Below are 25,022 nucleotides of genomic sequence, written 5' to 3'. Positions count from 1 at the left end.
GAAATGAAAAGGGATAAGTAAACTTGTCACTATGACAGGTAACAACAGAATAACAATATTGATAACTAAAACGTTCAATAGTGTCTCTTCTTAGGCATGGAATAAGAGTGCACATCAGCACCCCAGGTGGTGAGTGCGTGAACTTCTTTAATGTAACTTGTTAATCAGCTAATCAGGCTGCTGAATGCATGATCTCTGCTGTCACCACTAGTCTTTCACTTGACAACTACGAATGGGGGTAATTTATGTCCATCTACTGAGAAAGCCATGACAGACATCTGCTGTTTTTCACTCTTGATATAAAGATACTTGTATATTTATTTTCTCTGGCATAAACTGTGTAATTTGACAGCATGTCAACATATACAGGAGTTTGGTCAGCGTTTCCAGACTGTCCAAGAAGGTACTGGTTTTCAGTGCACCACCTAATTATGATGCACTGAAATTCCACAAGATTTTTGTCATAATTTTTCAGCAGCCTCTGTGCAATTGAAGTTCACCTCTGAAGTAAAAAACCACAGCACTTCATAAAAAGACCAATCCAGTTGTAGTCACCTTAAAATCTTCGATATTTTCCACTCAAGCAATTTCATGTGCCTTAATTTTTAAAATTTCAGAATTCACAGGCATTAGCATTGTGGTATTGGTGTAAAGAATGTTATTATTGTTGCTACGAATATTTGAAAGGCTGCCACTTTCAAAGATGAGCAATACTGAAATTCTATTTCCTTCATTGGATGATATATTAAAATTCAATGGTTGAAATTTGAAGAAAAGTAGACTCATCTGCCGAAGTTTTCATGCCAGTGTTTATCCCTCTGCCTGCAAAGCATGTCTGTGTAGTTCTGCAAATATTCAAAGGCAAAAGTTAGTAACGATGGCTCCTAGCACCTTTTTTCAGAATTTTCATTTGCTTTGCACTCAGTTCTAACCCACAGGTGTTTTTTTGAATCCTGAAGAAAGTGTGGTTTAGATTATGGTTAATATGGTAAACAAGATGGAAAACTTTACTGGCTTTCAGAAACATTCTTTTTTGGCTAGTATATGCATGCACACACATGTATATGCTCAGTTGTATGGTTACAATGTGTTAGCTGAATACACTGTGCCAGAACTGCAATTATGTTGTTCAGCTGTGTTGAGGCGTTATGTTCAGTGGAGTGGATGACAGGCAAGAGGAGGCAGGAAATGGTTGGGAGGGTTGAAGAAGGATGGCTGATGGCTAGAAGGCAGTAGCAGCAGATGCGTGAGATACGAACTCAACATAGGGACTGTAGCTGGCGAGCCACTGCAGTGCATAATGACAATGATTTGGAGGGGGAGGCAAAACAGTGGAAGGAGAGACTGTGAGTACAGGATCAGTGAAGTTAGGGCAATGGGGTGGGTTTGGGGTAGGGGGCTAGCAAAGATTGAGGACAGGAGGATTACAAGCTCAAAGGAACTGTTACAAGGATAGCTGCTGTCTAAGCACTTCAGAGGCATCATTGCACCACCTGCTGCCTCTCTATCTCAGCCATCAGCCCACCTTCCCCAACCCTTCCTTCCATTCCCCACCTTTCCTTCTGTTTCAGCAAATCAACACCTCTATTAGTTGATGAGTTGTTACCTTTACTTCTAAATTATTTACATTACACCAGAATTATCCATTACGCTATTTAAACAACCACTACTTTACTTTTCATTACAAATATCAATAAATATTCTTCAAGAAATAAAAAATGGTTGCACTATCCTTGCACTGAGATAGCTGTTCGAGATAGACATTTAATATCTGCTGAACATTATACAATGAATTAGGCATTCAGAAATCATTTATTTACTGTACAGTGCCCCAGGAATTAATCTGAAAATACAATTCAGTGGAGGGGAAAAAAAAAAAAAAAAAAAAAAAAACGAGGTTCAAAATGAACAGCAAAGATAGATTATATTTTTCACAACTGATAGGAACTGGTGCAGATGTGCTTCACTGAAACAAATGAAACTGGTGGAAGTGATCAATAAAAAACTCTTCACATATAAAGGAAAGAGAAAGGTGTTTTGGTTGAAAGATTTGTTAAGAGGCATCTTTTATAAATCTCATTCCATATCTGCGTTTAGCACCACTATGGTAAGTGCAAACATATGGGCATTGGTTTTACAATATATTTGAACAGAACTTTGTTCTTCATGCAGATGAGTTTTGTTTCATGACATTCAGCACAATCATTGTGCCACCCTAGTTCTTACTCATATTTGCTTCACTTCCAAGCCTTTGCATATTTACTCTTTGTAAAAAAATGTTTACATAAAAGCACATACAACATATAGCTGGACCATAATTTCAAGCTGCCACTATCATAGGCTCTCCAACTGAAAATGTCTTATGTCTTACACATCGTTTTGTAATAATTTCAATGTGATGAATTTATGTCAAGCATAGTGCAGTGTTAGTGTGAATGTACTTCTGTAGAAGAAAGGCCTCCCACTACAAAAAGATGCTTCTAGCATGTCTGCCAAGAATGTGAAAAAATAATGGCACAAGTGCACACATGCAGTAGTGTAAGTTTCAGAAGAATGTTATATGCCAATCTTGCAAAGTAAATGGCATGACTGTTAAGTTTACTTGTCCAAGCTCTACATTAAACTCATCAGCATAAGAAAACTAGTCATAAGAACATAAAACCTACTCAGAATTACTTCCTGTTTCAGCAGTGAGAGGGCCTGTATCTCGCTAGTTTTGTTTACTTATTCAATCTAAGTCTTGTTTAGCTCTCTCATTGTGGGGGCAAGTACATGAGGTTACCTGATCACATCTACTGAACTTATGTGTAGCAGCTAGATATACTTAACAATTATAGGTCATGATGTATTTTGTGTGTGTGTGTGTGTGTGTGTGTGTGTGTGTGTGTGTGTGTGTCACTGATTGATAATGAAAAACAGAGAAAACAGCAGAACCATATCAGTGCCTCAAGACAACAGAAAATTATAGAAATAATTATGTATCTGTATGAATATTCACTTTGCAGTAGAGGATGTGCTGATTTGAAACTACTTTCCAGATTAAAACTGTGTTCTAGACTGGGACTCAAACCTGGATCTTTGCCTTTCATGGGCAAGTAGTCTACCAACTGAGCTATCCAAGCACAAGTCATGACTCACAGCTTTACTTCCACCAGTATTACTTCTCCTACCTTCCAAACTCCACAAGCATCTCCTGCATACCTTACAGGACTAGTACTCATGGAAGAAAGGATGTTGAGGAGATGTGGCTTACCCACAGCCTATGGAAAAGATCCCAGGTCAAGTCCCCATCTGGCATCCAGTTTTAATCTCTCAGGGACTGTCAATGATAGATCAGTATATGAAATGTAAAGGAAATTTTAACAGAATTAACAGATTTGGCATTCATTGGTCTTTGATATATGCCATTATGATACATTCATTTGATGGTTGTTAGAAAGTATGTACCTGAATATCGCCTTCAAGAACATAGCGGTCAATGAGCTGATATTCCTTGCCAGATCTGGGTCGGAGGGTTGTAGCGGCCTGTCTCCCTAACCTGTGAAATAAGGAATGGGTCAATGTGAAGACCACAGAAAGTTAACTGCGTGGAAATCATTAAAGATATGATTATAATAGAGGGAAACATTCCACGTAGGAAAAATATATCTAAAAACAAATATGATGTGACTTACCAAATGAAAGTGCTGGCAGGTCGACAGACACACAAACAAACACAAACATACACACAAAATTCAAGCTTTCGCAACAAACTGTTGCCTCATCAGGAAAGAGGAAAGGAGAGGGAAAGACGAAAGGATGTGGGTTTTAAGGGAGAGGGTAAGGAGTCATTCCAATCCCGGGAGCGGAAAGACTTACCTTAGGGGGAAAAAAGGACGGGTATACACTCGCACACACACACATATCCATCCACACATATACAGACACAAGCAGACATATTGGTCTTCAAATATGTCTGCTTGTGTCTGTATATGTGTGGATGGATATGTGTGTGTGTGCGCGAGTGTATACCCGTCCTTTTTTCCCCCTAAGGTAAGTCTTTCCGCTCCCGGGATTGGAATGACTCCTTACCCTCTCCCTTAAAACCCACATCCTTTCGTCTTTCCCTCTCCTTCCCTCTTTCCTGATGAGGCAACAGTTTGTTGCGAAAGCTTGAATTTTGTGTGTATGTTTGTGTTTGTTTCTGTGTCTGTCGACCTGCCAGCACTTTCATTTGGTAAGTCACATCATCTTTGTTTTTAGATATAGAAATCATTAAAGAAATAGATAGAATATCATTACCTTCGTCCGTCCTGCACATCCGATGAACTGTGTGAACATAAAGATAAGGTGTCCATGTAATCAGAAATATTTGAGGTGCCACTGCTCACACTCTGTGAATCAATATATGGAATTGCAACAGAATTTTCTCCTTCAGGACTTCCAGAAACTGAAAAGCATAATCAACTATAGTAATTACATTCTCATAAAATTTTATAAATGTATGTTTGAAAAATCAAGTAACCAATACTATAAGCTTGAGATTTAAGTTTTACTTAAGATAGGTTGTAGGAAAAATATTCATAGAACCTTGAGTAAGTTCACAAAGAACTTATAAGAATTTTGGAAGTCCCAAGCTGAGCTGCTGTACTAACCTGAAACCTTTTGGTATGTAGGCCCTGTTACTTCAACTGGTGAACACTTTGCAGTTGCAACAGACTTCTGGAAACACAGCGGACTGTTTTTTACAGGATCAACAGATTTTGATCTTCTTGGTAGAGAGTAATGTAGACACTTTGTATCATAGCCAGAATGATTAATAAGTGCAGATAGATTTTCAGTCTGTGACAAGTTTCTTGCCTTGAGTAAGATTAAATCCACTGCAACCCCTGAGTCATTAGAACTGGAAGAATCTCTGTTGTTTACTGGCTTACAAGGAACACTGGAGGAGCGACGTATGTGGACAGGTAGCAGAAGGCTGTCTGAAAGGTGCCTTTCATTTTCTGCAGGTTTCTCCTTAAGACTGTCTCTGTGAGAAAAATGATTGTTCATGCATTTTGGTAGACTACCAGTACAGTCAGATTGCCTGGCATGAGATGGTTGCTTTCTTTGAGGGAAAGTATTCCACAAATGCAACTCTAGAGATTCATCAGAATGTGGATGCGTACAGATCTGTTTTAAATAAGTAACTCTTCCACAATCACATGCAAACTGCTCTTTACACTTTTTCAAATTTTCTTGTGTTTTAAATTCTGTACTATCTGACAGAGAGTTTTCTGCATTATTTCTCCCATGTCTGCATGAAGAGGTTAATGGTGTATCTGACACTGTTATGTCTGGTTCCTGAGCATGGTTGAAATATACAGTGGGTATTTTGCATGGTGTGTGGTAATATTTTCCTCGACTGCCATCAGCACTGTTGCTACATGCATCATCATGAGCTGAAGTATTCGGGATATTTTGAACTGAATCTATATCTCTTGGACCTGAACTAGTGTGCAAGTTTTCTGTTGGTGAACTTGGTGGAGAATTATCTCCTGGATGGAGCAATAAGTCTTTACCAGGAAGCATCATTAAGTAATCATCCGATACACTTTTCTCCTGTTTAGAAGACATTAGATTTTCAACTTTTTCTGCCTTATCTGGGCTGTCAACACTAAAATTTTCTGCCTGGAAATGATGTCCGCATTTTTCACATATTCTCACTACATTAGGATCAGTGCATGAAATAATATATTTACTGTCTTGTTCTCTGTTGGCCTGCATATTTGTGTCAGGGGTACATACTTTATCTTGTTCTATTCCTGCTTTCTTAAGTACATCTTTTACATTTTCATAATATTCTAAGGAATCAGCAAATCCCATGTTTTCATAATATCGGTCTTCACTTGAAGGGGCACTTGGAGCTTCACAGACACCATCTGATTGTTCAGTTTCCAGGTTGGTGATTCCTGTTTCAGTGGTACTAGTTGCTGTTAAGTTTCCACCATAAGTTCTTTCTGTAATTGCTTTCTGACAGACACAAGGAGAACCACTGCAGTAGCATCTCTGATGCAGAGTAGTCTCCCTGTTCCTTTTCTTTGATTTGTCTACTGTGGCATATAAAGCTGTGGTGTTTGAAGTATCAGCAGTTGTCATCATTTCATGCAAATCCAGGCCAGCACATCGGGAAGAAGTCCCAGTGTCTTCCATTCCATTTCCACGTCGGCAGTATGGTAATGTCATGAAGTTACCAGCCCAGAACATTACTTTCTGACATGGGCAGCTCCCATGAGTATATTTTTCTTTGGTATTCTTGTTTACAGTCCCTTGTCCCGTCAGTTTTAAAGGATTGGATATAGAAGTAATTTTGTTGCAAGGCCTCATAAAACATTTACATGGCATTCTTGATGTTTGTGTTCTTGGCAAAGTATCATAATTGCCACCAAATGAAGACCCTCCAGGAACTACAACAGGCTCACATAATTTGTGAACTTTTTTTGGGGTGCCGCAGTCTACTTTTAATGCAGTGTCTTCTGTGTCCTCCATTACAGTATCACCTGTCATACTTTCATCGGATCCTTCTTGCACCTAGAAGAATGAATAACTAGTATAAATCTTGTGTGGCTTTTTAAAGTAAATTGTGGTTAATGTAACACATAGATTAATGCCTTACCTCAGAGCAAATGTTTTCAGTAAATGTACTGGGAATGTCATAATTGTGATCTGAAGCTCCATCTGTTATTGTATTTGGTATACAGCTATCCTGTTTAATAAATTCAGTATTGTTTCTACATTTATAGCTGACTTGTTGTAGTGTCAGTTTTTGGACATGTGCTCCCAAACTCACCGGTACAGAATTTTCAGTTAATTTATTCCTGTTAGAGAAATTTGATGAAGCTGAATTCTGTGATGAAGAATTATGAGCACGAATTGTTTGGGATGAACAGTGCCAACGATTTAGACATAAATTACATGTGGCTGTCCCCTGAGCTGTGTTGAATGTTGGCAGTACAGATGTATTGTCACCTGTTGGATAGGATTTTGACATTAGCAATGGATCTTGTTGAGAAGTCACTGTGCAGACTTGTTGCTGGTGTATAGGGTAGAGTCTTTTAAATGGGCTGTGCTGCATAATTTTCTCCAGTGAACTGTGAGTGGCAAGGTGGAATGGCTTGCACTCAGTGCCGGATGTTTCATTGTCTGTCAGATGACAGATGTTCGTACCAGCACAACAGTGACACAACTGTGCCCCTGCCATGACATGCCTGTTGGAACCTGGATTAAACAAAATGCTTTGTGTCTCAGGAATGGAATTATTCTGTAAATGTTCCTGCACTGCTGTTTTTGAGCAACTAACTCCATCAGATCTAGAATGTACAGTTTCATGTTGCTGAAATATTTTACAGTTCTGTCGATGATAACTATGCCTGCAGGTCATAATATCCTTAGGAGAGGCAGAAAACTGATGACCACTGATATTGTCTAGAGGTTGTTCAGTGCATCTTTCTGCAGCTGTGATTTCAGATGCTGTCCAAAACTGAGAATTGCTGTCTTCACCAGTTTTGCTGTGAATAAAGAAAATAAGGATTAGGCAATGCGTACTAGATGCACTATCTTTTGTTATTACAGTTTGTAACTGGTATGTACATAAAATACTTTTCATTATTACACCACAAAATTAGGTTTTTAAGAGTAAGTTACAAGGCGTATTTAAAATTTTGCATACTGGTACAAAAATAAAAGGAAGAGTCTTGAAACATACGATATTTCTGAAGTCTGATCATACAGAAGGCTTGTCCAACTGTTCTAGAGACACCAACTCAGTATTTTTATTGTTGTAGGTAAAAACAAGGTGTGTGGTTACCCAGACTCTTACAATACAAAGACAAAAACTTAACAAAACTATATGTAGATAAAGGTAAACCACCATATCTCTATGCACCATCTTATCCACATAACTAACTGCTACCTTTCATATGTGCTGTGTGTGTGTGTGTGTGTGTGTGTGTGTGTGTGTGTGTGTGTGTTTATGTATTTACTAGCCTTTTCCAATGGTTTTGCCTTTGTATGCGTCCGGTGCAAACATTGCACTCACCACCTACTTCTCCCTCTCTGTGTCCACCTCTTCCCCTTTCTGTCTTTCTTTCTATTTCCCCCTTTCCCTCTCTCTATCTCTTCATCTCCACCTACCTCTTCTCTTTGTCCATCTCCTCTGTCTCCTTTCTCTGCTTGTATCTTCCTCCAGCTCCCTCCGTCCATATGCTTCTCCCCTCTCTGCTCATCTGATCCTGTCCCTTTTCCTTTTACACTAACCAGCTACACCTTCCACCTGCCTGCTGCATCTCCCCTTCCCTTGCCCTCTTCTGTCCATCTCCTGCTTCCCCCCCCCATCTCTGACCATCTCCTCCTGCCCCTCCCCCCTCTCTCTGTCCACCCCTCCCTTCCCATCCCTTCCTCACCCCTCTCTCTCTCCATCTCCTGTGCCCCTCCTCTCTGTGTCCATCTCCTCCTCCTCCTCATCCTCTTCTCACATTTGAGATGTGGTGTTGCAGGAAGATGGAATAAGTGTAAAACACACATCAGAAGAAGGGAGAAGATGACAGGACATGTGATAGCACATTATGGGTTAACTTCCTTGGTACTAGATGAAACCATATAGAGAAAAAATTGTAGCGTAAGAAAGAGACTGAAATATGCACGCCAAATAATTGACAATGTTGGGTGTAATTGCTGCTCCGAGATGAAGAGATTGCCAAAGGAGAGGAAATTGTATTGGCCAGTCATTGAAAAAGGGGAGCAATAAAGAAAATAAAATTAAGAAAATGCAAGAAGCAATCCTCCATTTTATTTAATTATTTATTTTATTACTTTTATCCAGTATTTAATATCTGTATTTCTTTAATGGTTCAAATGGCTCTGAGCACTATGGAACTTATAATCTGAGGTCATCAGTCCCCTAGAACTTAGAACTACTTAAACCTAACTAACCTAAGGACATCACACACATCCATGCCTGAGGCAGGATTTGAACCTGCGACCGTAGCAGTCGTGTGGTTCCGGACTGAGCGCCTAGAAACGCACGGCCACTGTGGCCGGCTATTTCTTTAATCTTTCAGATCTTTTTCCTCAGTTAACCTACATGTCTTTTCTGTTATGTTATTTAAGTTGTATAAAGCATGTGGAGAACTGCATATTATACAGATAGACACTGTTGCTTACCTACAACTGCACAGCAATTGTTCTCCAGGAATATCTCTGAGTGTTGAGTGGGGATGCGCTGTAGAGGGCTGAGGTGAATCTGTCTCCACAGGTTGTTGGTTGCGGATGCGACGTCGAGGACTATCAGTGGCTGCCAAAGAGAATATCTATGTTATACATCTCAGTGAGGTACTTCAGCTGACTTTCTCCATGTGTATCAACTCATGCCTTTGTTATATCAGCATTACATTTTTTTTTTAGAACATAAAGGCCATATCTAGTTAATGTTAGTCAGGTTAGGTAATCCAGCAATTTTTAACACGTTCTTAGTTTTGGATTTCTCAGAGATCTACACTTTTGGATGATCAGTTTGGATTTTGGTAAAACAGGGGAACCATAGGAGCAATACTAGTGCTAAAATTAGCTGTAGAGCAATGATTGGAATGGAATCTAACTACATACAAAGCTTCCACAGACAGAAAAAGCCTTCAATAATGACAAATGTTACAAAATGTTTGAAGTCTGGAAAAAATCAGGAATAGACTGTAAAGGCTGAAGTATAATATGAAACATTTACAAAAATGAGATAGCTGTCATTGATGGAGGGATAGACCATGAATAAGTGCAGATACAAAATGGTGACAAACAAAGTTGTGTATTATCACTCATTGTGTTTAAGCCTGATGTAGAAGAAGCACTTTAAAGAGACAGAGAAGACTTACAGGCATGTATATTAATACACAATCAAAGAATAGATATTATAAGATATGCCCATGATATAGCTGTTTTAGCTGAAAATGTAGAAGATCTTAATACCATTTTTATTAAACAGAGGGAAGAATGTAACACAAAATAAATAATCCCTAAACAAAGGAAGGACTGACTCAGCATATAGGAAAGTCAAAATAACCTTTGGTGAAATTAAATGCAAGGGTGGCAACATTAAGAGTGCATGGGAATTCCACTGTTAAATGCAGAGGAGAGAGCAGATAGGTGGAAAAAGACCTCTATGAGTGGGAAGATTTGTCTGATGTGATAGAAGAAGAAACAGGAGTCGATTTAGAGGAGATAGGTAATCCAGTATTAAAATCACAATTTAAGAGAGCTTTGGAGGTCTTCAGATTAAATAAGGCAGAAGGGATAGAAAACATTCCATCAGACTTTCTAAAATCATTCGGGGAAGTGGCAACAAGAAGACTATTGATGTTGGTGTGTATATGTGTGTCTGGCAACATACCATCTGACTTTTGGAAAAATATCGTCCACACAATTCTGAAGACTGCAAAAGCTGACAAGTGAGAGAATTATCGTACAATCAGCTTAACATCTCATGCATCAACGTTGTTTACAAGAATAATATACAGAAGAATGGAAAAGAAAATTGAGAGCATGTTAGGTGACGATCAGTTTGGCTTTTGGAAAGGTGAAGGCACCAGAGAGGCAATTCTGGCATTGCAGTTAATAATAGAAGCAAGACTAAAGAAAAATCAAGACACGTTCATAGGATTTGTCAACCTGGAAAAAGCTTTTGACAATGTAAAATAGTGCAAAATTCTGAGAAAAATAGGGGTAAGCTGCAGGGAGAAATGGTGTAAAAGAGCCAATTGGGAATAATAGTAGTGGATGACCAAGATCAAAGTGCTTGGATTAAAAAGGGTGTAAGACAAGGATGTAGCCTTTCGCCCCTGCTGTTCAATCTGTTCATGAAACAAGCAATGATGGAAATAAATGAAATGTCCAGGAGGTGAAAGTACATCAATGATATGATTCACTGATGACATTGCTATCCTGAGTGAAACTAAAGTAGTATTACATGATCTGCTGAATGGAATAAACAGCCTAACGTGTACACAATATCGAATGAGAGTAAATCAAAGAAAGATGAAAGTAATGAGATGTAGCAGAAATGACAACAGCGAGAAACTTAACATCAGGACTGATGATCATGAAGCAGATGCAGTTAAGGGATTCTACTACCTAGGCAGCAAAATAACCAGTGACAGACAGAGCAAGGAAGCCACCAAAAGCAGAATAGCACTAGCAAAAAGGACATTCCTGGCCAAGAGAAGTCTTCTAGTACCAAACATATGCCTTAATTTGAGGAAGAAATTTCTGAGAATATATTTTTGGAACACAGCACTGTATGATAGTGAAACAGGGGCTGCGGCAAAACTGGAACAGAAGAGAATCAAAGGATTTGAGATGTGGTGCCACAGAAAAATGTTGAAAATTAGTTCGACTGACAAGGTAAGGAATGAGGAGGTTCTGCACAGAATTGGAGGGGAAAGTAATACGTGGAAACACTGACAAGGAGAAGGAACAGGATATCTGTTAAGACATCAGGGAGTGACTGTCACAGTACTAGAGGGAGCTGTTGATGGCAAAAACTAGAGGAAGACAAAGACTGGAATACCATCAGCAAGTAGTAGCAGATATAAGTTGCAAGTGCTACTCTGAAATGAAGAGGTTGGCACAGGAGAGGAAATCATGGCGGGCCGCATCTTACATAGATAATGAGCAAGTTGACTTGTTTATTTATTTAGGAAGTAGTAGCAATAGGGATGGATGGAACAAATCAGAGGTTAGAACTAGAATTGCTTCAGCAAAAACTGCCTATAACTACAATCGGAAGAACTGATCTTTAAAAAGCACCAGTCTTCAAATCAGGAAAGGATTTCTCACAGCCTGTGTTTGAAATGTGGCTTGCTCTGGTTGAGAAACATCAACTCTTGGTTCTGATGTAGAGAAGAAATGTAATTCTTTTGAGATGTGATGTTATATGTGCAGGCTCTAAATAAAGTGGACAGACATGGCTACAAGCAAAGAGGTCCTTAATAAAGTGGGTGAGATGACAAGTCAGTGGAAATAAGTTGTCCAAAGAAAAGTACAACTTACTGGCCATTTAATGAGACATAGGTAACTTCGGAACACAATAATAGAGGGGATGTGAATGGAAAGAGGCATAAAAGAAGACCACAACTAAGATACATAGACCAGATTATGGAAGATAAAGGGATGTAAGACTTACGGAGAAATGAAGAAGAAATTGGAAATCCATAAGGGTGCAGGTATGCTGCCAGTTTAACTGTAGCCAACCAATCCTTAGGTTTATAAATACAAAAGAAGCAGCTCTTATTACCTTCAGTGCTTACACAGAAAAATTAGAGAGAATTTCCACATTATGCAAGAGACTTTGTTTTATCCACATATTTTAGCACATTATGAGTAGGCTTTTGTCTATTATTTTATCTCACTCAACACTATCAGTTATTTTGTGCTGGTAGTGTTACATGTACTGTACATTATACATATTGTCATAGTTTGAGTGCAGTTGTCCAGTTTACTGTTGCACTAAATAATTTAAGGAGCAAAGATAACAATTTGAAATGCTGTTCTCTTTTCTCTGCGATCATTAAAGGGATATGTAATATTTAATCAAAAATATTTTTACCTTATTTTGCTAGGTGCTTTCTCTCACTGTAATTACAAAAAGTTGGGTTAAAAAATGTTTGTTACACCACATGCAAAGCTGAGAATGAATATCTCATTATTTCATTGATAGTTGTAAGTTTAGTTTCAGTATGTATCTTTTGTAAAGTAAAAATCATGTGGATTGGTCCTCAGTTTTTAACGTTATTAAATCAAACATGTTTGCTTTGCATTTGAGATTCATTTAATGATTCCAGCCAACAAATTCGAAAGAACTGACAAACTGATCTGAACTATGGTGCCAAACCAACCTAAGCTCAAGACTGAAATAATACTGAGCCATGCAGACACAGCATTGATAGCATTTATAAGTCTTTAAGGGTGTACATCGTCATTTCTTGGCTGTATATTAAGTTGTAATTAACTTTGTTATAAAGTGACAATAGCATAACAGTCTTGAGGCGAAAGTTATTTTTATCAATGTGTGGGTGGGTGGGTAGGTGGGTGCACACATGTGTCAAACCCTTATTTTGTCCACTATCACAGTTTACAAAGCTACAAACACTGTCACTTCATTTTATTTTGTCACCTAAATATAGTGTTACTATTAGCAACTCATGAATAGAAATCCAGACTACATTGACGAAGAAAAGGATGGGATGGGCCAAGTCTTTCTAAGTGTGGGGGATGTTGGAGGGATCCAATGCTCTAGTTCATTTGGATAGTTAGTAGATGGGGTTTCTGTGTTAGTTTACAGGCACAAGGTAGTTAGAGATATTTAAGTGTGTTATTGCACTAAACAGAACAGTCATAAATGGTTAGGAAGAAGTAAAGGAGATGGAGACTGCAGGTCCTATATTTATTGGCTTGGTTTTGAATGGTTTTATCTTGAAGAACCACTGCTTGCACCAGGAGGGGAAATGGTTGAGATGGAGCTTAAGATCTCAGTAAGATTTCTGGAGAGTAGAACAGAGGGCTGGGATGGCAATGTCACTGGCATACTGTTGGAGAGTTTTCAATAGGGGATTGTATATAGTTTAGAGTCAGCCATTCCCACATGAGATGAAGAGAAAAAACAGCACTTTTCTTTCTTCCATGTTGGTGGTAGATTCACAGATATCAGGTGCTGAATTCTGATGAATGACAGTTCTTCCTGTTATACTTTAGTTCTACTTATTGGTGTTAATTTTATATGCTATTGATTTTTTTAAAGGTAGATAGCCTTCTTTTGAAGCATCTTGACAGGACTTGTGAATCAAATGAGACCTCTAAGCTCAGTTAACATATCACATCACCCCAGTGTAAGCAGTTTTTCTGAGAGTTGTCCAGCAGTTTTTTGGTTACATCATTTTTTAAATAAAGTTGATATGTGAATATCAGATATGTATACCCCAGATTTGTATGGGACAACATATATTTGTAGTTGTAGACTGATTTGTGTGTCCTATCAAGGTGCACGAAGCTATCTAGCTTCAAAATTGCTAGTATATGAAACCATACCAATAAATACAGCTGAAAGAAAAAATGAAAAAAGGAATTGTATTTTGTTACAGAAAGGTACATCCTGCCATCAATGGAAGCAGAACGGCACATATATGATCAGTGTGTTAGAACAATGCCTTTGCTAGACACTTGGATCTTCAAAATACCCCTGTGCACCCTTCAAACACATAGACTTTGTCTGACCCAAGCATTGGATGTGAATGCTATGGTGTGTGCTCCAGTCTACATTCTGAAGTCCTTTATGTAGTTGAACGTTTGCTTTTGGCATTATTTTATCCAGATATGACCGGTAGGTGGCAACACTTCATAGTGTCACAAATTGGCCAACCACTAGATTGAAGTATACTATGAGGCTGGTCACCTGGATTCTTCTGTATGTATATCGAGCATGTATAACTCTTCCATAAAGCACATTTAGACTCCATGGCTTTCTTAAGCTGTTCCTACTTTGGGTGTGTAGTGGATGGCGAAGTTGGTGCCCATTGGCACCATTATTAAGCTGTTAATAATGTCCCTTACAAAAATAATACTTAAGAGTGGAAAGAAAATTAATTCATGCTGTTCATTCAGCCATGGAATCTCACACACCATGTGAAAGGGAGGGGAAGAACCTTTGACTTTAACTAAAAGGTAGGAGCAAACTTCCAGGACACATTCCTTGCTTGTACAAAAAGGAAATATGTTACAGAGACACGGAGCCAGAAACATCCTATTTCCATGTTATAATTAGCCATGGGAAAAACATAAGAATATAATGTACACAGCATTATTTTTTGTGTGAAATGTCCAAAATGTCCCCTGCTAACACTGATAGATGCATCAACTTGCCATTTTGTTGAATTCCAGATGCCCTGATTTATTTCCGGAGAACTGCGTACAGTTTTGTATCCTTCCACAACCTGGACATCAAGACACACTGTGTCATTCACTGAAGTTCAATATGCAAGAGCTTTCAAATGCTCCAAAAAATAAAGGTCTTGTGTGTTTACTTCTGAAGAATGCGGATGCCAGGGAATTATTCCACACCTCTTCTTATCTGTCAGCTAATGCATCTACCACTTGCAAGCCTCGTACTTTGATGAAATGAGTTGAATGTCAGCATTAGCTTCAGTGAAATGAAACACAAAACTCTAGCAGTAATGTAAGGATGAAAACTTAACCAGATGAAGCCAAGCATTTTATGTGTGTAAAAAGGAGTTTCATGTGATATGATGGAATTGAAATTCAAATTGATTTATCCGCTTGCAGACAGTTGTGAAGTTTTATAAGGCATCAGATGGACAACAAGGAAAGCAGTGTGGTCAGCATATTACAGGAGGTATGTGGGAGGGAAGGGTATAGGATCATCTACTGCGTGTATCAGATAAAAGGGTTGGTGACAGGAGAGATCCCTGGGGCAGGCCTGCTGTTAAGTGAAAAATGTAGGAAGGGGTGTTTTTTTATTGTTATATAGCCTGAACAGTTAGTGAGAGAAAATGTAATTTGGCAGAAGTCAGTACACTAGGTGAAAAGTTAGTCACCTTCAGGAAACATCACATTAATACTATGTAAAACTGCCTGTAGCCTTGATAACGGCCTCAATTTAGTGAGGAAGAGTATTCAAAAGTTTCTTCAGGTATGCTATATACAGGTGAAGCCACTCATTGATAATATGATCCTATAGAGAGATACTATGTGATCAAAAGTATTCGGACACTCCCCAAAATTTATGTTTTTCATATTAGGTGCATTGTGCTGCCACCTACTGCCAGGTACTCCATATTAATGACCTCAGTAGTCATTAGACATTGTGAGAGAGCAGAATGGGGCACTCTGCAGAACTCACGTACTTCGAACATGGTCAGGTGATTCGGTGTCACTTGTGTCATACATCTGTAAGTGAGATTTCCACACTGCTAAACATCCCTAGGTCCAATGTTTCTGATGTGATAGTGAAGTGGAAACGTGAAGGGACACATACAGCACAAAAGCGTACAGGCCTACCTCGTCTGTTGACTGTCAGAGACCACTGACAGTTGAAGACGGTCGTAATGTGTAATAGGCAGACATCTATCCAGACCATTGCACAGTAATTCCAAACTGCAAGCACTATGGCAGTTAGGTGGGAGGTGAGAAAACTTTGATTTCACAGTTGAGCATCTGCTCATTAGCAAAACATCACACCGGTAAATGCCAAACGACGCCTCGCTTGGTGTAAGGAGCCTAAAAATTGGACGATTGAACAGTGGAAAAACACTGTGTGGAGTGACAAATCATGGTACATGATGTGGCAATCTGATGGTGAATGCCGAGTGAACATCATCTGCCAGCCGACAACAGAATTTGGAGGCGGTGGTGTTACAGTGTGGTCATGTTTCTCATGGAGGGGGCTTGCACCCCTTGTTGTTGTGAGTGGCACTATCACAGCACAGGCCTACATTGATGTTTTAAGCCCTTTCTTGCTTCCCACAGTTGAAGAGCAATCTGAGGATGGCAATAGCATCTTGCAACATGATCAAACACCTGTTCATAATGCTTGGCCTGTGGTGGAGTGGTTACATGACAATAACATCTCTGTAATGGACTGGCCTGCCCATAATCCTAACCTGAAACCTATAGAACACCTTTGGGATATTTTGGAACAGTGACTTCGTGCCAGGCCTCACTGACTGATATCGATACCACTCCTCAGTGCAGCACTCAGTGAGGAATGGGCTGCCATTCACCAAGAAACCTTCCAGCACCTGATTGAATGTATGCCTGCGAGAGTGGAAGTTGTCATTGAGGCTAAGGGTGAACCAACACCTTACTGAATTCCAGCATTACTGATGAGAGTGCCATGAACATGTAAGTCATTTTCAGCCAGGTGTCTGGTACTTTTGATCACATAGTGTATGAGACTGTGAGGATGCTGAATGCTACATTTCATCTACTGTTTCAAATGATCCCAGACATTTTTATGGGATTAAGGTCAGGTGATATAGAGTATCAGTAGAAGTGTGATAAGGATGCATGTTGGTCAAACTAGGAACGTGTGTGTTCGGGCCATTGAACAAATCTGTTGTTGTGCTGGAAGTCCACAGGATTCACAGTGTCTTATTGGCCTGTCAATGCCTTGCATCATTTGGAAATGGGCAAAAATCACAACTTGGCAGAACGCAAAACATACCTCCAGTTAACAACTGCTAGTTTTCTGTGTTGTTTGGTCCATAGAAGAAATTCACCTTAATGTGCCACTGTTGGTGATGGTCTTTTGTAATGTTTCTGAGTTGATATGTCCAATGTGTGCAGTTCCCTTCACAGTGTTTGCTGATCAACTAGATGAGATGGACCTTCATATACTAATAGCAGCAATTCCTGTTAGGTTTCGAATGGATTGGCACTGCCAAGACATGACATGTGTCTCTGTGTCGGTCAGAATCTTTTTATGGCCATTGTTACTACAGCATGTTACATGGCTGTGAGTGGTAAACCATTTCTTGAAGACACAGAGAGTCTGTGTTGATACACCAACAAATTAGACTGCTTCATTCATGGTGTGGTTATTGGGATGTACAAACATGGTAGCTCCTTTCTGCCATTCTGTCACATCAGTGCACTGGCTGATTTTACTTGTATACATTTTGGTACTCACCAGGTGCTGACCGCAGCATGGCCCTCCTCCTGGAAGCCAGCGAGCCCTGTGCAGCCTGCTGGAAGGCAGCAGTGATGTCTGCAGCCTGGTCGGTGACACACACATGCACGCCCTCACCCTTGCCACAGCGGGAGCCACCCTCGAACACGAATCGGCCCTCCACCACACCATACCGCCTGTACACAACACACAATACATACACACATGCAGGCCAATCATATTGACATCCAGAGAACAATGGCCAAAAGGTCAAACCTACAGTACATCCCCAGTGATTTTCAAATACTCATTTCTGCAAAGTAGTACAGGGTGATTCCGAAAGATTCATCCAGATTCACAAGACAATATGTTCTACATAAGTGAAGGTAGAAACTAGGGGTGAATTTTAACTTACATAAATGACTACAGAGTTTAACTAGGCACCAGGTGTAAGCTGACAGTTCACATGGTTGCTAGAAGGTCACTCCCTGGTGCAGCTAGCTTGCTCGCTTGGTTACTGGAATTGTGTACTTTAATCTGTTAGAGACCAGCTTCTTCCATATTTGTGAGAACATATCAAAAATTAAAACTGCAGATTAAAATTGAAGAAACAGCAAAAAGACAGGAGATGGGACCTGGATAAACTGAAAGAACCAGAGGTTGTAGAGGGTTTCAGAGTGAGCATTAGGAAACGACTGACAAGAACAGGGGAAAGGAATACAATAGAAGAAGAATGGGTACCTTTGAGAGATGAAATAGTGAAGTCAGCAAAAGATCAAGTAGGTAAAAAGACAAGGGATGGTGGAAATCCTTGGACATCACAATAAATATTGATTTTAATTGATGAAAGCAGAAAAAATAAAAATGCAATAAATGAAGCAAGTGAAAGAGAATACAAATGTCCAAAAAATGAGATCAAGAGGAAGTGCAAAATGGCTAAGCAGGAATGGCTAGAGGATTAATGTAAGGATGTAGAAGCAGATATCACTAGGGGTAAGATAAATATTGTCTACAGGAAAATTAAAGAGACCTTTGGAGAAAAGGAACCATCTGTATGAATATCAAGAACTCAGATGGAAAACCAGTCCTAAGCAAAGAAGGGAAAGCAGAAAGGTGGAAGGAGTATATAGAGGGGCTGTACGAGGGAGATGTACTTGCAGGCAATGTTATGGAAATGGAAGAGGATGCAGAGGAAGATGAGAAGGGAGACATGATAATGTGTGAATAATCTGATAAAGCACTAAAAGACAAATCAAAACAAGGCCCCGGGAGTAGTCAATATACCATCAGAGCTACCGATAGCCTTGGGAGAGCCAGCCATGACAAAACTCTTCCATCTGGTGAGTAAGATGTATGAAACAAGTGGAATACCTTCAGACTTTAAGAAAAATATAATAGTTCGAATTCCAAAGAAAGCATGTGCTGACAGGTGTGAAAATTACTGAACTATCAGTTTAATAAGTCACAGCTGCAAAATACTAACATGAATCCTTTACAGAAGAATGGAAAATCTGGTAGAAGCCAACCTTGGGAAAGATCAATTTGGATTCTGGAGAAATGTAGAAACATGTGAGGTTATACTGACTCTACATTTATAGCATTTATACACTTAAAGAAAGTTTTGACAGTGTTGACTGGAATACTCTCTTTCAAATTCTAATTGTGGTAGGGGTAAAATACAGTGAGCAAAAGGCTATTTAAATTTGTACAGAAACCAGATGGCAGTTATAAGAGTAGAGAGGCACAAAAGGGAAGCAGTGGTTGACAAGGAAGTGAGACAGGGTCGTAGCCTATCCGCGAAATTATTCAATCTGTATATTGAGCAAGCAGTAAAGAAAACAAAAGAAAAATTTGGAGTGGGAATTAAAATCAATAGCATTTATAAAAACTTTGAGGTTTGCCGATGACATTTTAATTCTGTCAGAGACAGCAAAGGACTTCGAAGAGCAGTTGAATGGAATGGACAGTATCTTGAAAGAAGTATAAAAGATGAACGTCAACAAAAGTAAAACGATGATAATAGAATGAAGTCAAATTAATCAGGTGATGCTGAGGGAATTAGATTAGGAAATGTGACACATAAAGAAATAAATGAGTTTTGCTATTTGGGAAGCAAAATAACTAATGATGTTTGATGTAGGGAGGATATAAAATGTAGACTGGCAACGGCAACAAAAGCATTTCTGAAGGAGAGGAATTTGTTAACATCAAGTGTAGATTTAAGGGTCAGGAAATCCTTTCTGAAAGTATTTGTATGGAGTGTAGCCACGTATGGAAGTGAACCATGGATGATAAACAGTTTAGTCAAGAAGAGAGTAGAAGCTTTTGAAATGTGGTGCTACAGAAGAATGCTGAAGATCAGATAGGTGGATCACATAACTAATGGGGAGGTGCTAAATAGAAGTGGGAAGAAGAGAAATTTGTGGTACAACCTGACTAAAAGAATGGATCAGTAGATGGGATACATTCTGAAGCATCAAGGGATCACCAATTTAGTACTGGAGTGAAGCGTCGGGGGTAAAAATCATAGAGGGAGACCAGGAGATGAATACTGTAAGTAAACTCAGAGGGATGTAGGTTGCAGTACTTTCTCAGAGATGAAGAGGCTTGCACAGGATAGAGTAGCATGGAGAGCTGTATCAAACCAGTCTTTGGACTGAAGACCACAACAACAACAACAACAACAACAACAAAAATTAATGTTTGAACATGACAGAGCACCACCACACTGGTTCTTAGATTTGTGAGCATTTCTTAACATTGATATGCCTTAACAATGAATTGACCATATCGGGTATTCGGATTTCACATTACATCAATGGCTTCAAGGTTGCCTGATCACTCTGTACATGATTTTTTTACTGCTAGAGTTCTGTAAAATACTCCATCTGCATGCAGCTCACCTCCCAACAACTTTTGGTGAAATGTGATGCAATATAGCAGTAGCAATGAATGCAGGAACTTGAGACATACTTGAGAAAGTACTGGATGAGTCTGACCATCGTGTGGACATTTCTTGTAGAGTGCCCATTGGACATTCATAAAGGTAAATGAAAACTTTTGATTCTAAATGTAATTATAAAGCAGTGTGTGTGATGAACATCACAAATATTACACAGCTGTTACACATCAGCTGCAGCTGCCACAGACATTTCTGTAAAGTGCTTGTAGGATAACATCACAATGGCAAAATATTTATGTGTATAACTGATTACAAAAGTTTATTTTTTAGGTCTAAATTGTAGAGCATATTTATATTTGTGTAGTGCATGGAGAAATGATGATGCCTTCTTCTGCATGCATCTTACCTTGCTAAATCAGATGGTTCTTATGAAAATAATAAAAAAACTGTTTATTTCTTTGTGTAAATTAAAATTTACTCCAAGTTTCTAACATACTTGTCCACCTCTGTAGCAGAGGGGTCAGCACAGATGACTGCTGTACGGAGGACCCAGGTTCAGTTTCTGGTACTTCCAGGGAATTTTCCTTGCTGGGAGCCTCATAACGTCAATTGAGAAGCTACTTAACTGAGTGGTAGTGGCTCCAGGTCATCAAAAGTGACAACAGCTAGGAGAGTGATGTGGTGATCCCACACCTCTCAATAGTGCATACAATGATGCCACAGGCAGAGAGTTACATGGCAGTCAGTCAGTACTGATAGGCCTGCCAAGGTCTGTAGATGAGTTTATGCTTACTTTCTTCAAGCATATAGTCTTATGGAACTGGATGAATCCCCTTGTGACCCCTACACATTTAAGTACCAGATGTCACTGCCAGGGTCTGTCAGATGCATTTTATCTGGCATTTTGGTAGATATGTGGAATTTTGTTTTTGCTAATGTAGCTGGAATCAGTCCAAATAAATGCTGTTCATTGCGTCATTCACACGATGCCCAGTCATTACAGAAAGCATCAGTTTATTTCCAATTACAAACAAAATGATTTTTAAATTGAAATTTTACCTTCCCATGTGATAGGGCATTCCCAAATTAATCTAGCATGATATTTGTGTTAGTGATTCCACATTAAGGGATACAAAAATGATTGATTTATGCTGATTGATCTGATGGAATAGTAAAGGAGGTAACTAGAAGAAAAACTGGGATAGAAGCTACATGGGATTACAGGTAGGGGTAGGTACTGGTTGAGGTAACTGCATCATGATAAGATGGTATTAATGACCTTGCTCATGTTAAACAGTGAGATGAGGCTGATGGGGCAGTAAGAAGTGGTTTCAGAAGGGGACTTCTTGGGTTTTATGACAAATAGGATTCTGGAGGTTTTCCACAGTTCAGGTTAATGAACTGTGCAGAGAATAGTGTCGTAAAGAGTTGCAAGCATTGCTGGGAAGGAGAGGGGGCATTCTTTTAGTTGTCTATAGGTAACACGGTCATGATGAGGAGCAGTGTTGTGTTTCTTTTGGAGAACTTTTTAATGTCACGTGCTGTGATTTATATGCTCAGTTCTGTCGGTGCTATGTTGTCCAAGTACTGGAAACTGGGGGCAATGGGTGAGGCAGTGATATCTGTATGTTTATGGGCTGTAGGGGATTAGGAGTAGTGAAAATAAGGGTCATTAGCAATTGTGAAAACATCAGACACATAGGATGCAAAATGATTAGCTTTATCAGGTTATCAGGTACTGGATGGTTATTGTGGGGGAGAGCATAGTAAGGTGCAAATTTGTTGTCAGTGAGCCAGTGGAAAGGTTTCCAGTACTTGGAGGAGTTATAAAGAATGTTGAGTTAAGTATGGTGGATGTTTAGTGCCTCACCTGGCATTTATCATCATTTAGTAGGTTTTTAATTTGCTCCGAATTTGTTGTTGGTGATATTTAGGACTGATAAAATTGATGAGATTCCTGGAGGAGGAATAGAGCTCAAGGAGGGGGAGTGGGATGATTACAATGGATAGGTTTGGTTGGGATATCGAAGGATATGGTATCTAACAAAATCTGGTGTAGAAAGGAAGGAACAAGAGACACATCATAAGGGTACTGGAAGGTTATTGGGTGGCTTCCAATATGGGTACTGATTTGATTTACATCCTGTAGCATTCCAGCAGTGTGGAAGTAGTCTTTGACAACTTTAGGATGCAGGTTGGAATAGGGAGTGCGGGTTTGTGGTACTGTGTTGCAGGAGTTAGTCAGAAGAATTGGTGGATGGTCACTTCTGGATGGATGGATAATAATATGCCCAAGGAGGTTAGCTGATAGTAGGACATCAAGTGTGGAGTTTTGAGGTGTGTGTGTGTGTGTGTGTGTGGTGTGTGTGTGTGTGTGTGTGTGTGTGTGTGTGAGGGGCACTGTATCACTTTAGAAGGTATTAAATAGATGCCGGCACTGGAGTTCAGCTTAGGAAAACTGTTTCAGATGTTGAAATCAGTATCAATAAGATAGGTGGAGAAGATTTTATCTATATAAGAGAGGAAGACATACAAAATAAAATGATTAGGTTGAATCTACATAGCAGCACAGGTGAAGGTTTTGAAGAAGAGGGTGAGACTGAGATGTTGAGTTCAGATGCTCTACAGGGGCAAAAAGGCAAAAAGGAATACAAACGTCTCAAAAATGAGATTGACAGGAAGTGCAAAATGGCTAAGCAGACATGGCTAGAGGGCAAATGTAAGGATGTAGAGGCTTACCTCACTAGGGATAAGATAGATACTGCCTACAGGAAAATTAAAGAGACCTTTGGAGAAAAGAGAACCAGTTGTATAAATATCAAGGGCTCAGATGGAACCCCAGTTCTAAGCAAAGAAGGGAAAGCAGAAAGGTGGAAGGAGTATATAGAGGGACTATACAAGGGCATTGTTCTTGAGGACAATATTATGGAAATGGAAGAGGATGTAGTTGACGATGAAATGGGAGATATGATATTGCGTGAAGAATTTGATAGAGCACTGAAAGACCTAAGTCGAAACAAGGCCCCGGGAGTAGACAACATTCCATTAGAACTACTGACAGCCTTGGGAGAGCCAGTCCTGACAAAACTCTACCATCTGGTGACCAAAATGTATGAGACAGGTGAAATACCCTCAGACTTCAAGAAGAATATAATAATTCCAATCCCAAAGAAAGCAGGCGTTGACAGATGTGGAAATTACCGTACTGTCAGTTTAATAAGTCACGGCTGCAAAATACTAACCCAAATTCTGTACACACGAATGGAAAAACTGGTAGAAGCTGACCTCGGGGAAGATCAGTTTCGATTCCGTAGAAATATGGGAACACGTGAGGCAATACTGACCCTACGACTTATCTTAGAAGCTAGATTAAGAAAAGGCAAACCTACGTTTCTAACATTTGTAGACTTGGAGAAAGCTTTTGACAATGTTGACTGGAATACTCTCTTTCAAATTCTGAAGGTGGCAGGGGTAAAATACAGGGAGCGAAAGGCTATTTACAATTTGTACAGAAAGCAGATGGCAGTTATAAGAGTCGAGGGACATGAAAGGGAAGCAGTGGTTGGGAAGGGAGTGAGACAGGGTTGTAGCCTCTCCCCGATGTTATTTAATCTGTATATTGAGCGAGCAGTAAAGGAAACAAAAGAAAAGTTCAGAGTAGGTATTAAAATCCATGGAGAAGAAATAAAAACTTTAAGGTTCGCCGATGACATTGTAATTCTGTCAGAGACAGCAAAGGACTTGGAAGAGCAGTTGAACGGAATGGACAGTGTCTTGAAGGGAGGATATAAGATGAACATCAACAAAAGCAAAACGAGGATAATGGAATGTAGTCAAATTAAGTTGGGCCATGCTGAGGGAATTAGATTAGGAAATGAGGCACTTAAAGTAGTAAATGAGTTTTGCTATTTGGGGAGCAAAGTAACTGATGATGGTCGAAGTAGAGAAGATATAAAATGTAGACTGGCAATGGCTAGGAAACCGCTTCTGAAGAAGAGAAATTTGTTAACATCAAGTATAGATTTAAATGTCAGGAAGTCGTTTCTGAAAGTATTTGTATGGAGTGTAGCCATGTATGGAAGTGAAACATGGACAATAAATAGTTTGGACAAGAAGAGAATAGAAGCCTTTGAAATGTGGTGCTACAGAAGAATGCTGAAGATTAGATGGGTAGATCATGTAACTAATGAGGAAGTATTGAATAGGATTGGAGAGAAGAGGAGTTTGTGGCACAACTTGACTAGAAGAAGGGATCGGTTGGTAGGACATGTTCTGACGCATCAAGGGATCACCAACTTAGTATTGAAGGGCAGCGTGGAGGGTAAAAATCATAGAGGGAGACCAAGAGATGAATACACTAAACAGATTCAGAAGCATGTAGGCTGCAGTACGTATTGGGGAGATGAAGAAGCTTGCACTGGATAGAGTAGCATGGAG

At 39.4% G+C, this 25,022-nt stretch overlaps 1 protein-coding gene across 1 annotated transcript in view; it reads right to left on the bottom strand.

The window, feature by feature from the left end:
• The window catches only part of LOC124776625, a 323,277-nt gene that overhangs the window by 43,893 nt on the left and 254,362 nt on the right, over positions 1–25,022 (bottom strand). The window contains exons 6-11 of the mRNA XM_047251713.1: positions 17,705–17,880; positions 9,181–9,310; positions 6,635–7,526; positions 4,635–6,549; positions 4,282–4,429; positions 3,448–3,538 (exon numbers count right to left, since the gene is read on the bottom strand). Of these exons, the coding sequence (XP_047107669.1) occupies positions 3,448–3,538; positions 4,282–4,429; positions 4,635–6,549; positions 6,635–7,526; positions 9,181–9,310; positions 17,705–17,880 (3,352 nt within the window). The remainder of the gene's footprint in view (positions 1–3,447; positions 3,539–4,281; positions 4,430–4,634; positions 6,550–6,634; positions 7,527–9,180; positions 9,311–17,704; positions 17,881–25,022) is intronic.

The sequence above is a fragment of the Schistocerca piceifrons genome, chromosome 2 (genome assembly GCF_021461385.2).
Source record: "Schistocerca piceifrons isolate TAMUIC-IGC-003096 chromosome 2, iqSchPice1.1, whole genome shotgun sequence".
Classification (NCBI taxonomy): domain Eukaryota; kingdom Metazoa; phylum Arthropoda; class Insecta; order Orthoptera; family Acrididae; genus Schistocerca; species Schistocerca piceifrons.
This window is presented reverse-complemented; position numbering and strand designations above follow the sequence as displayed.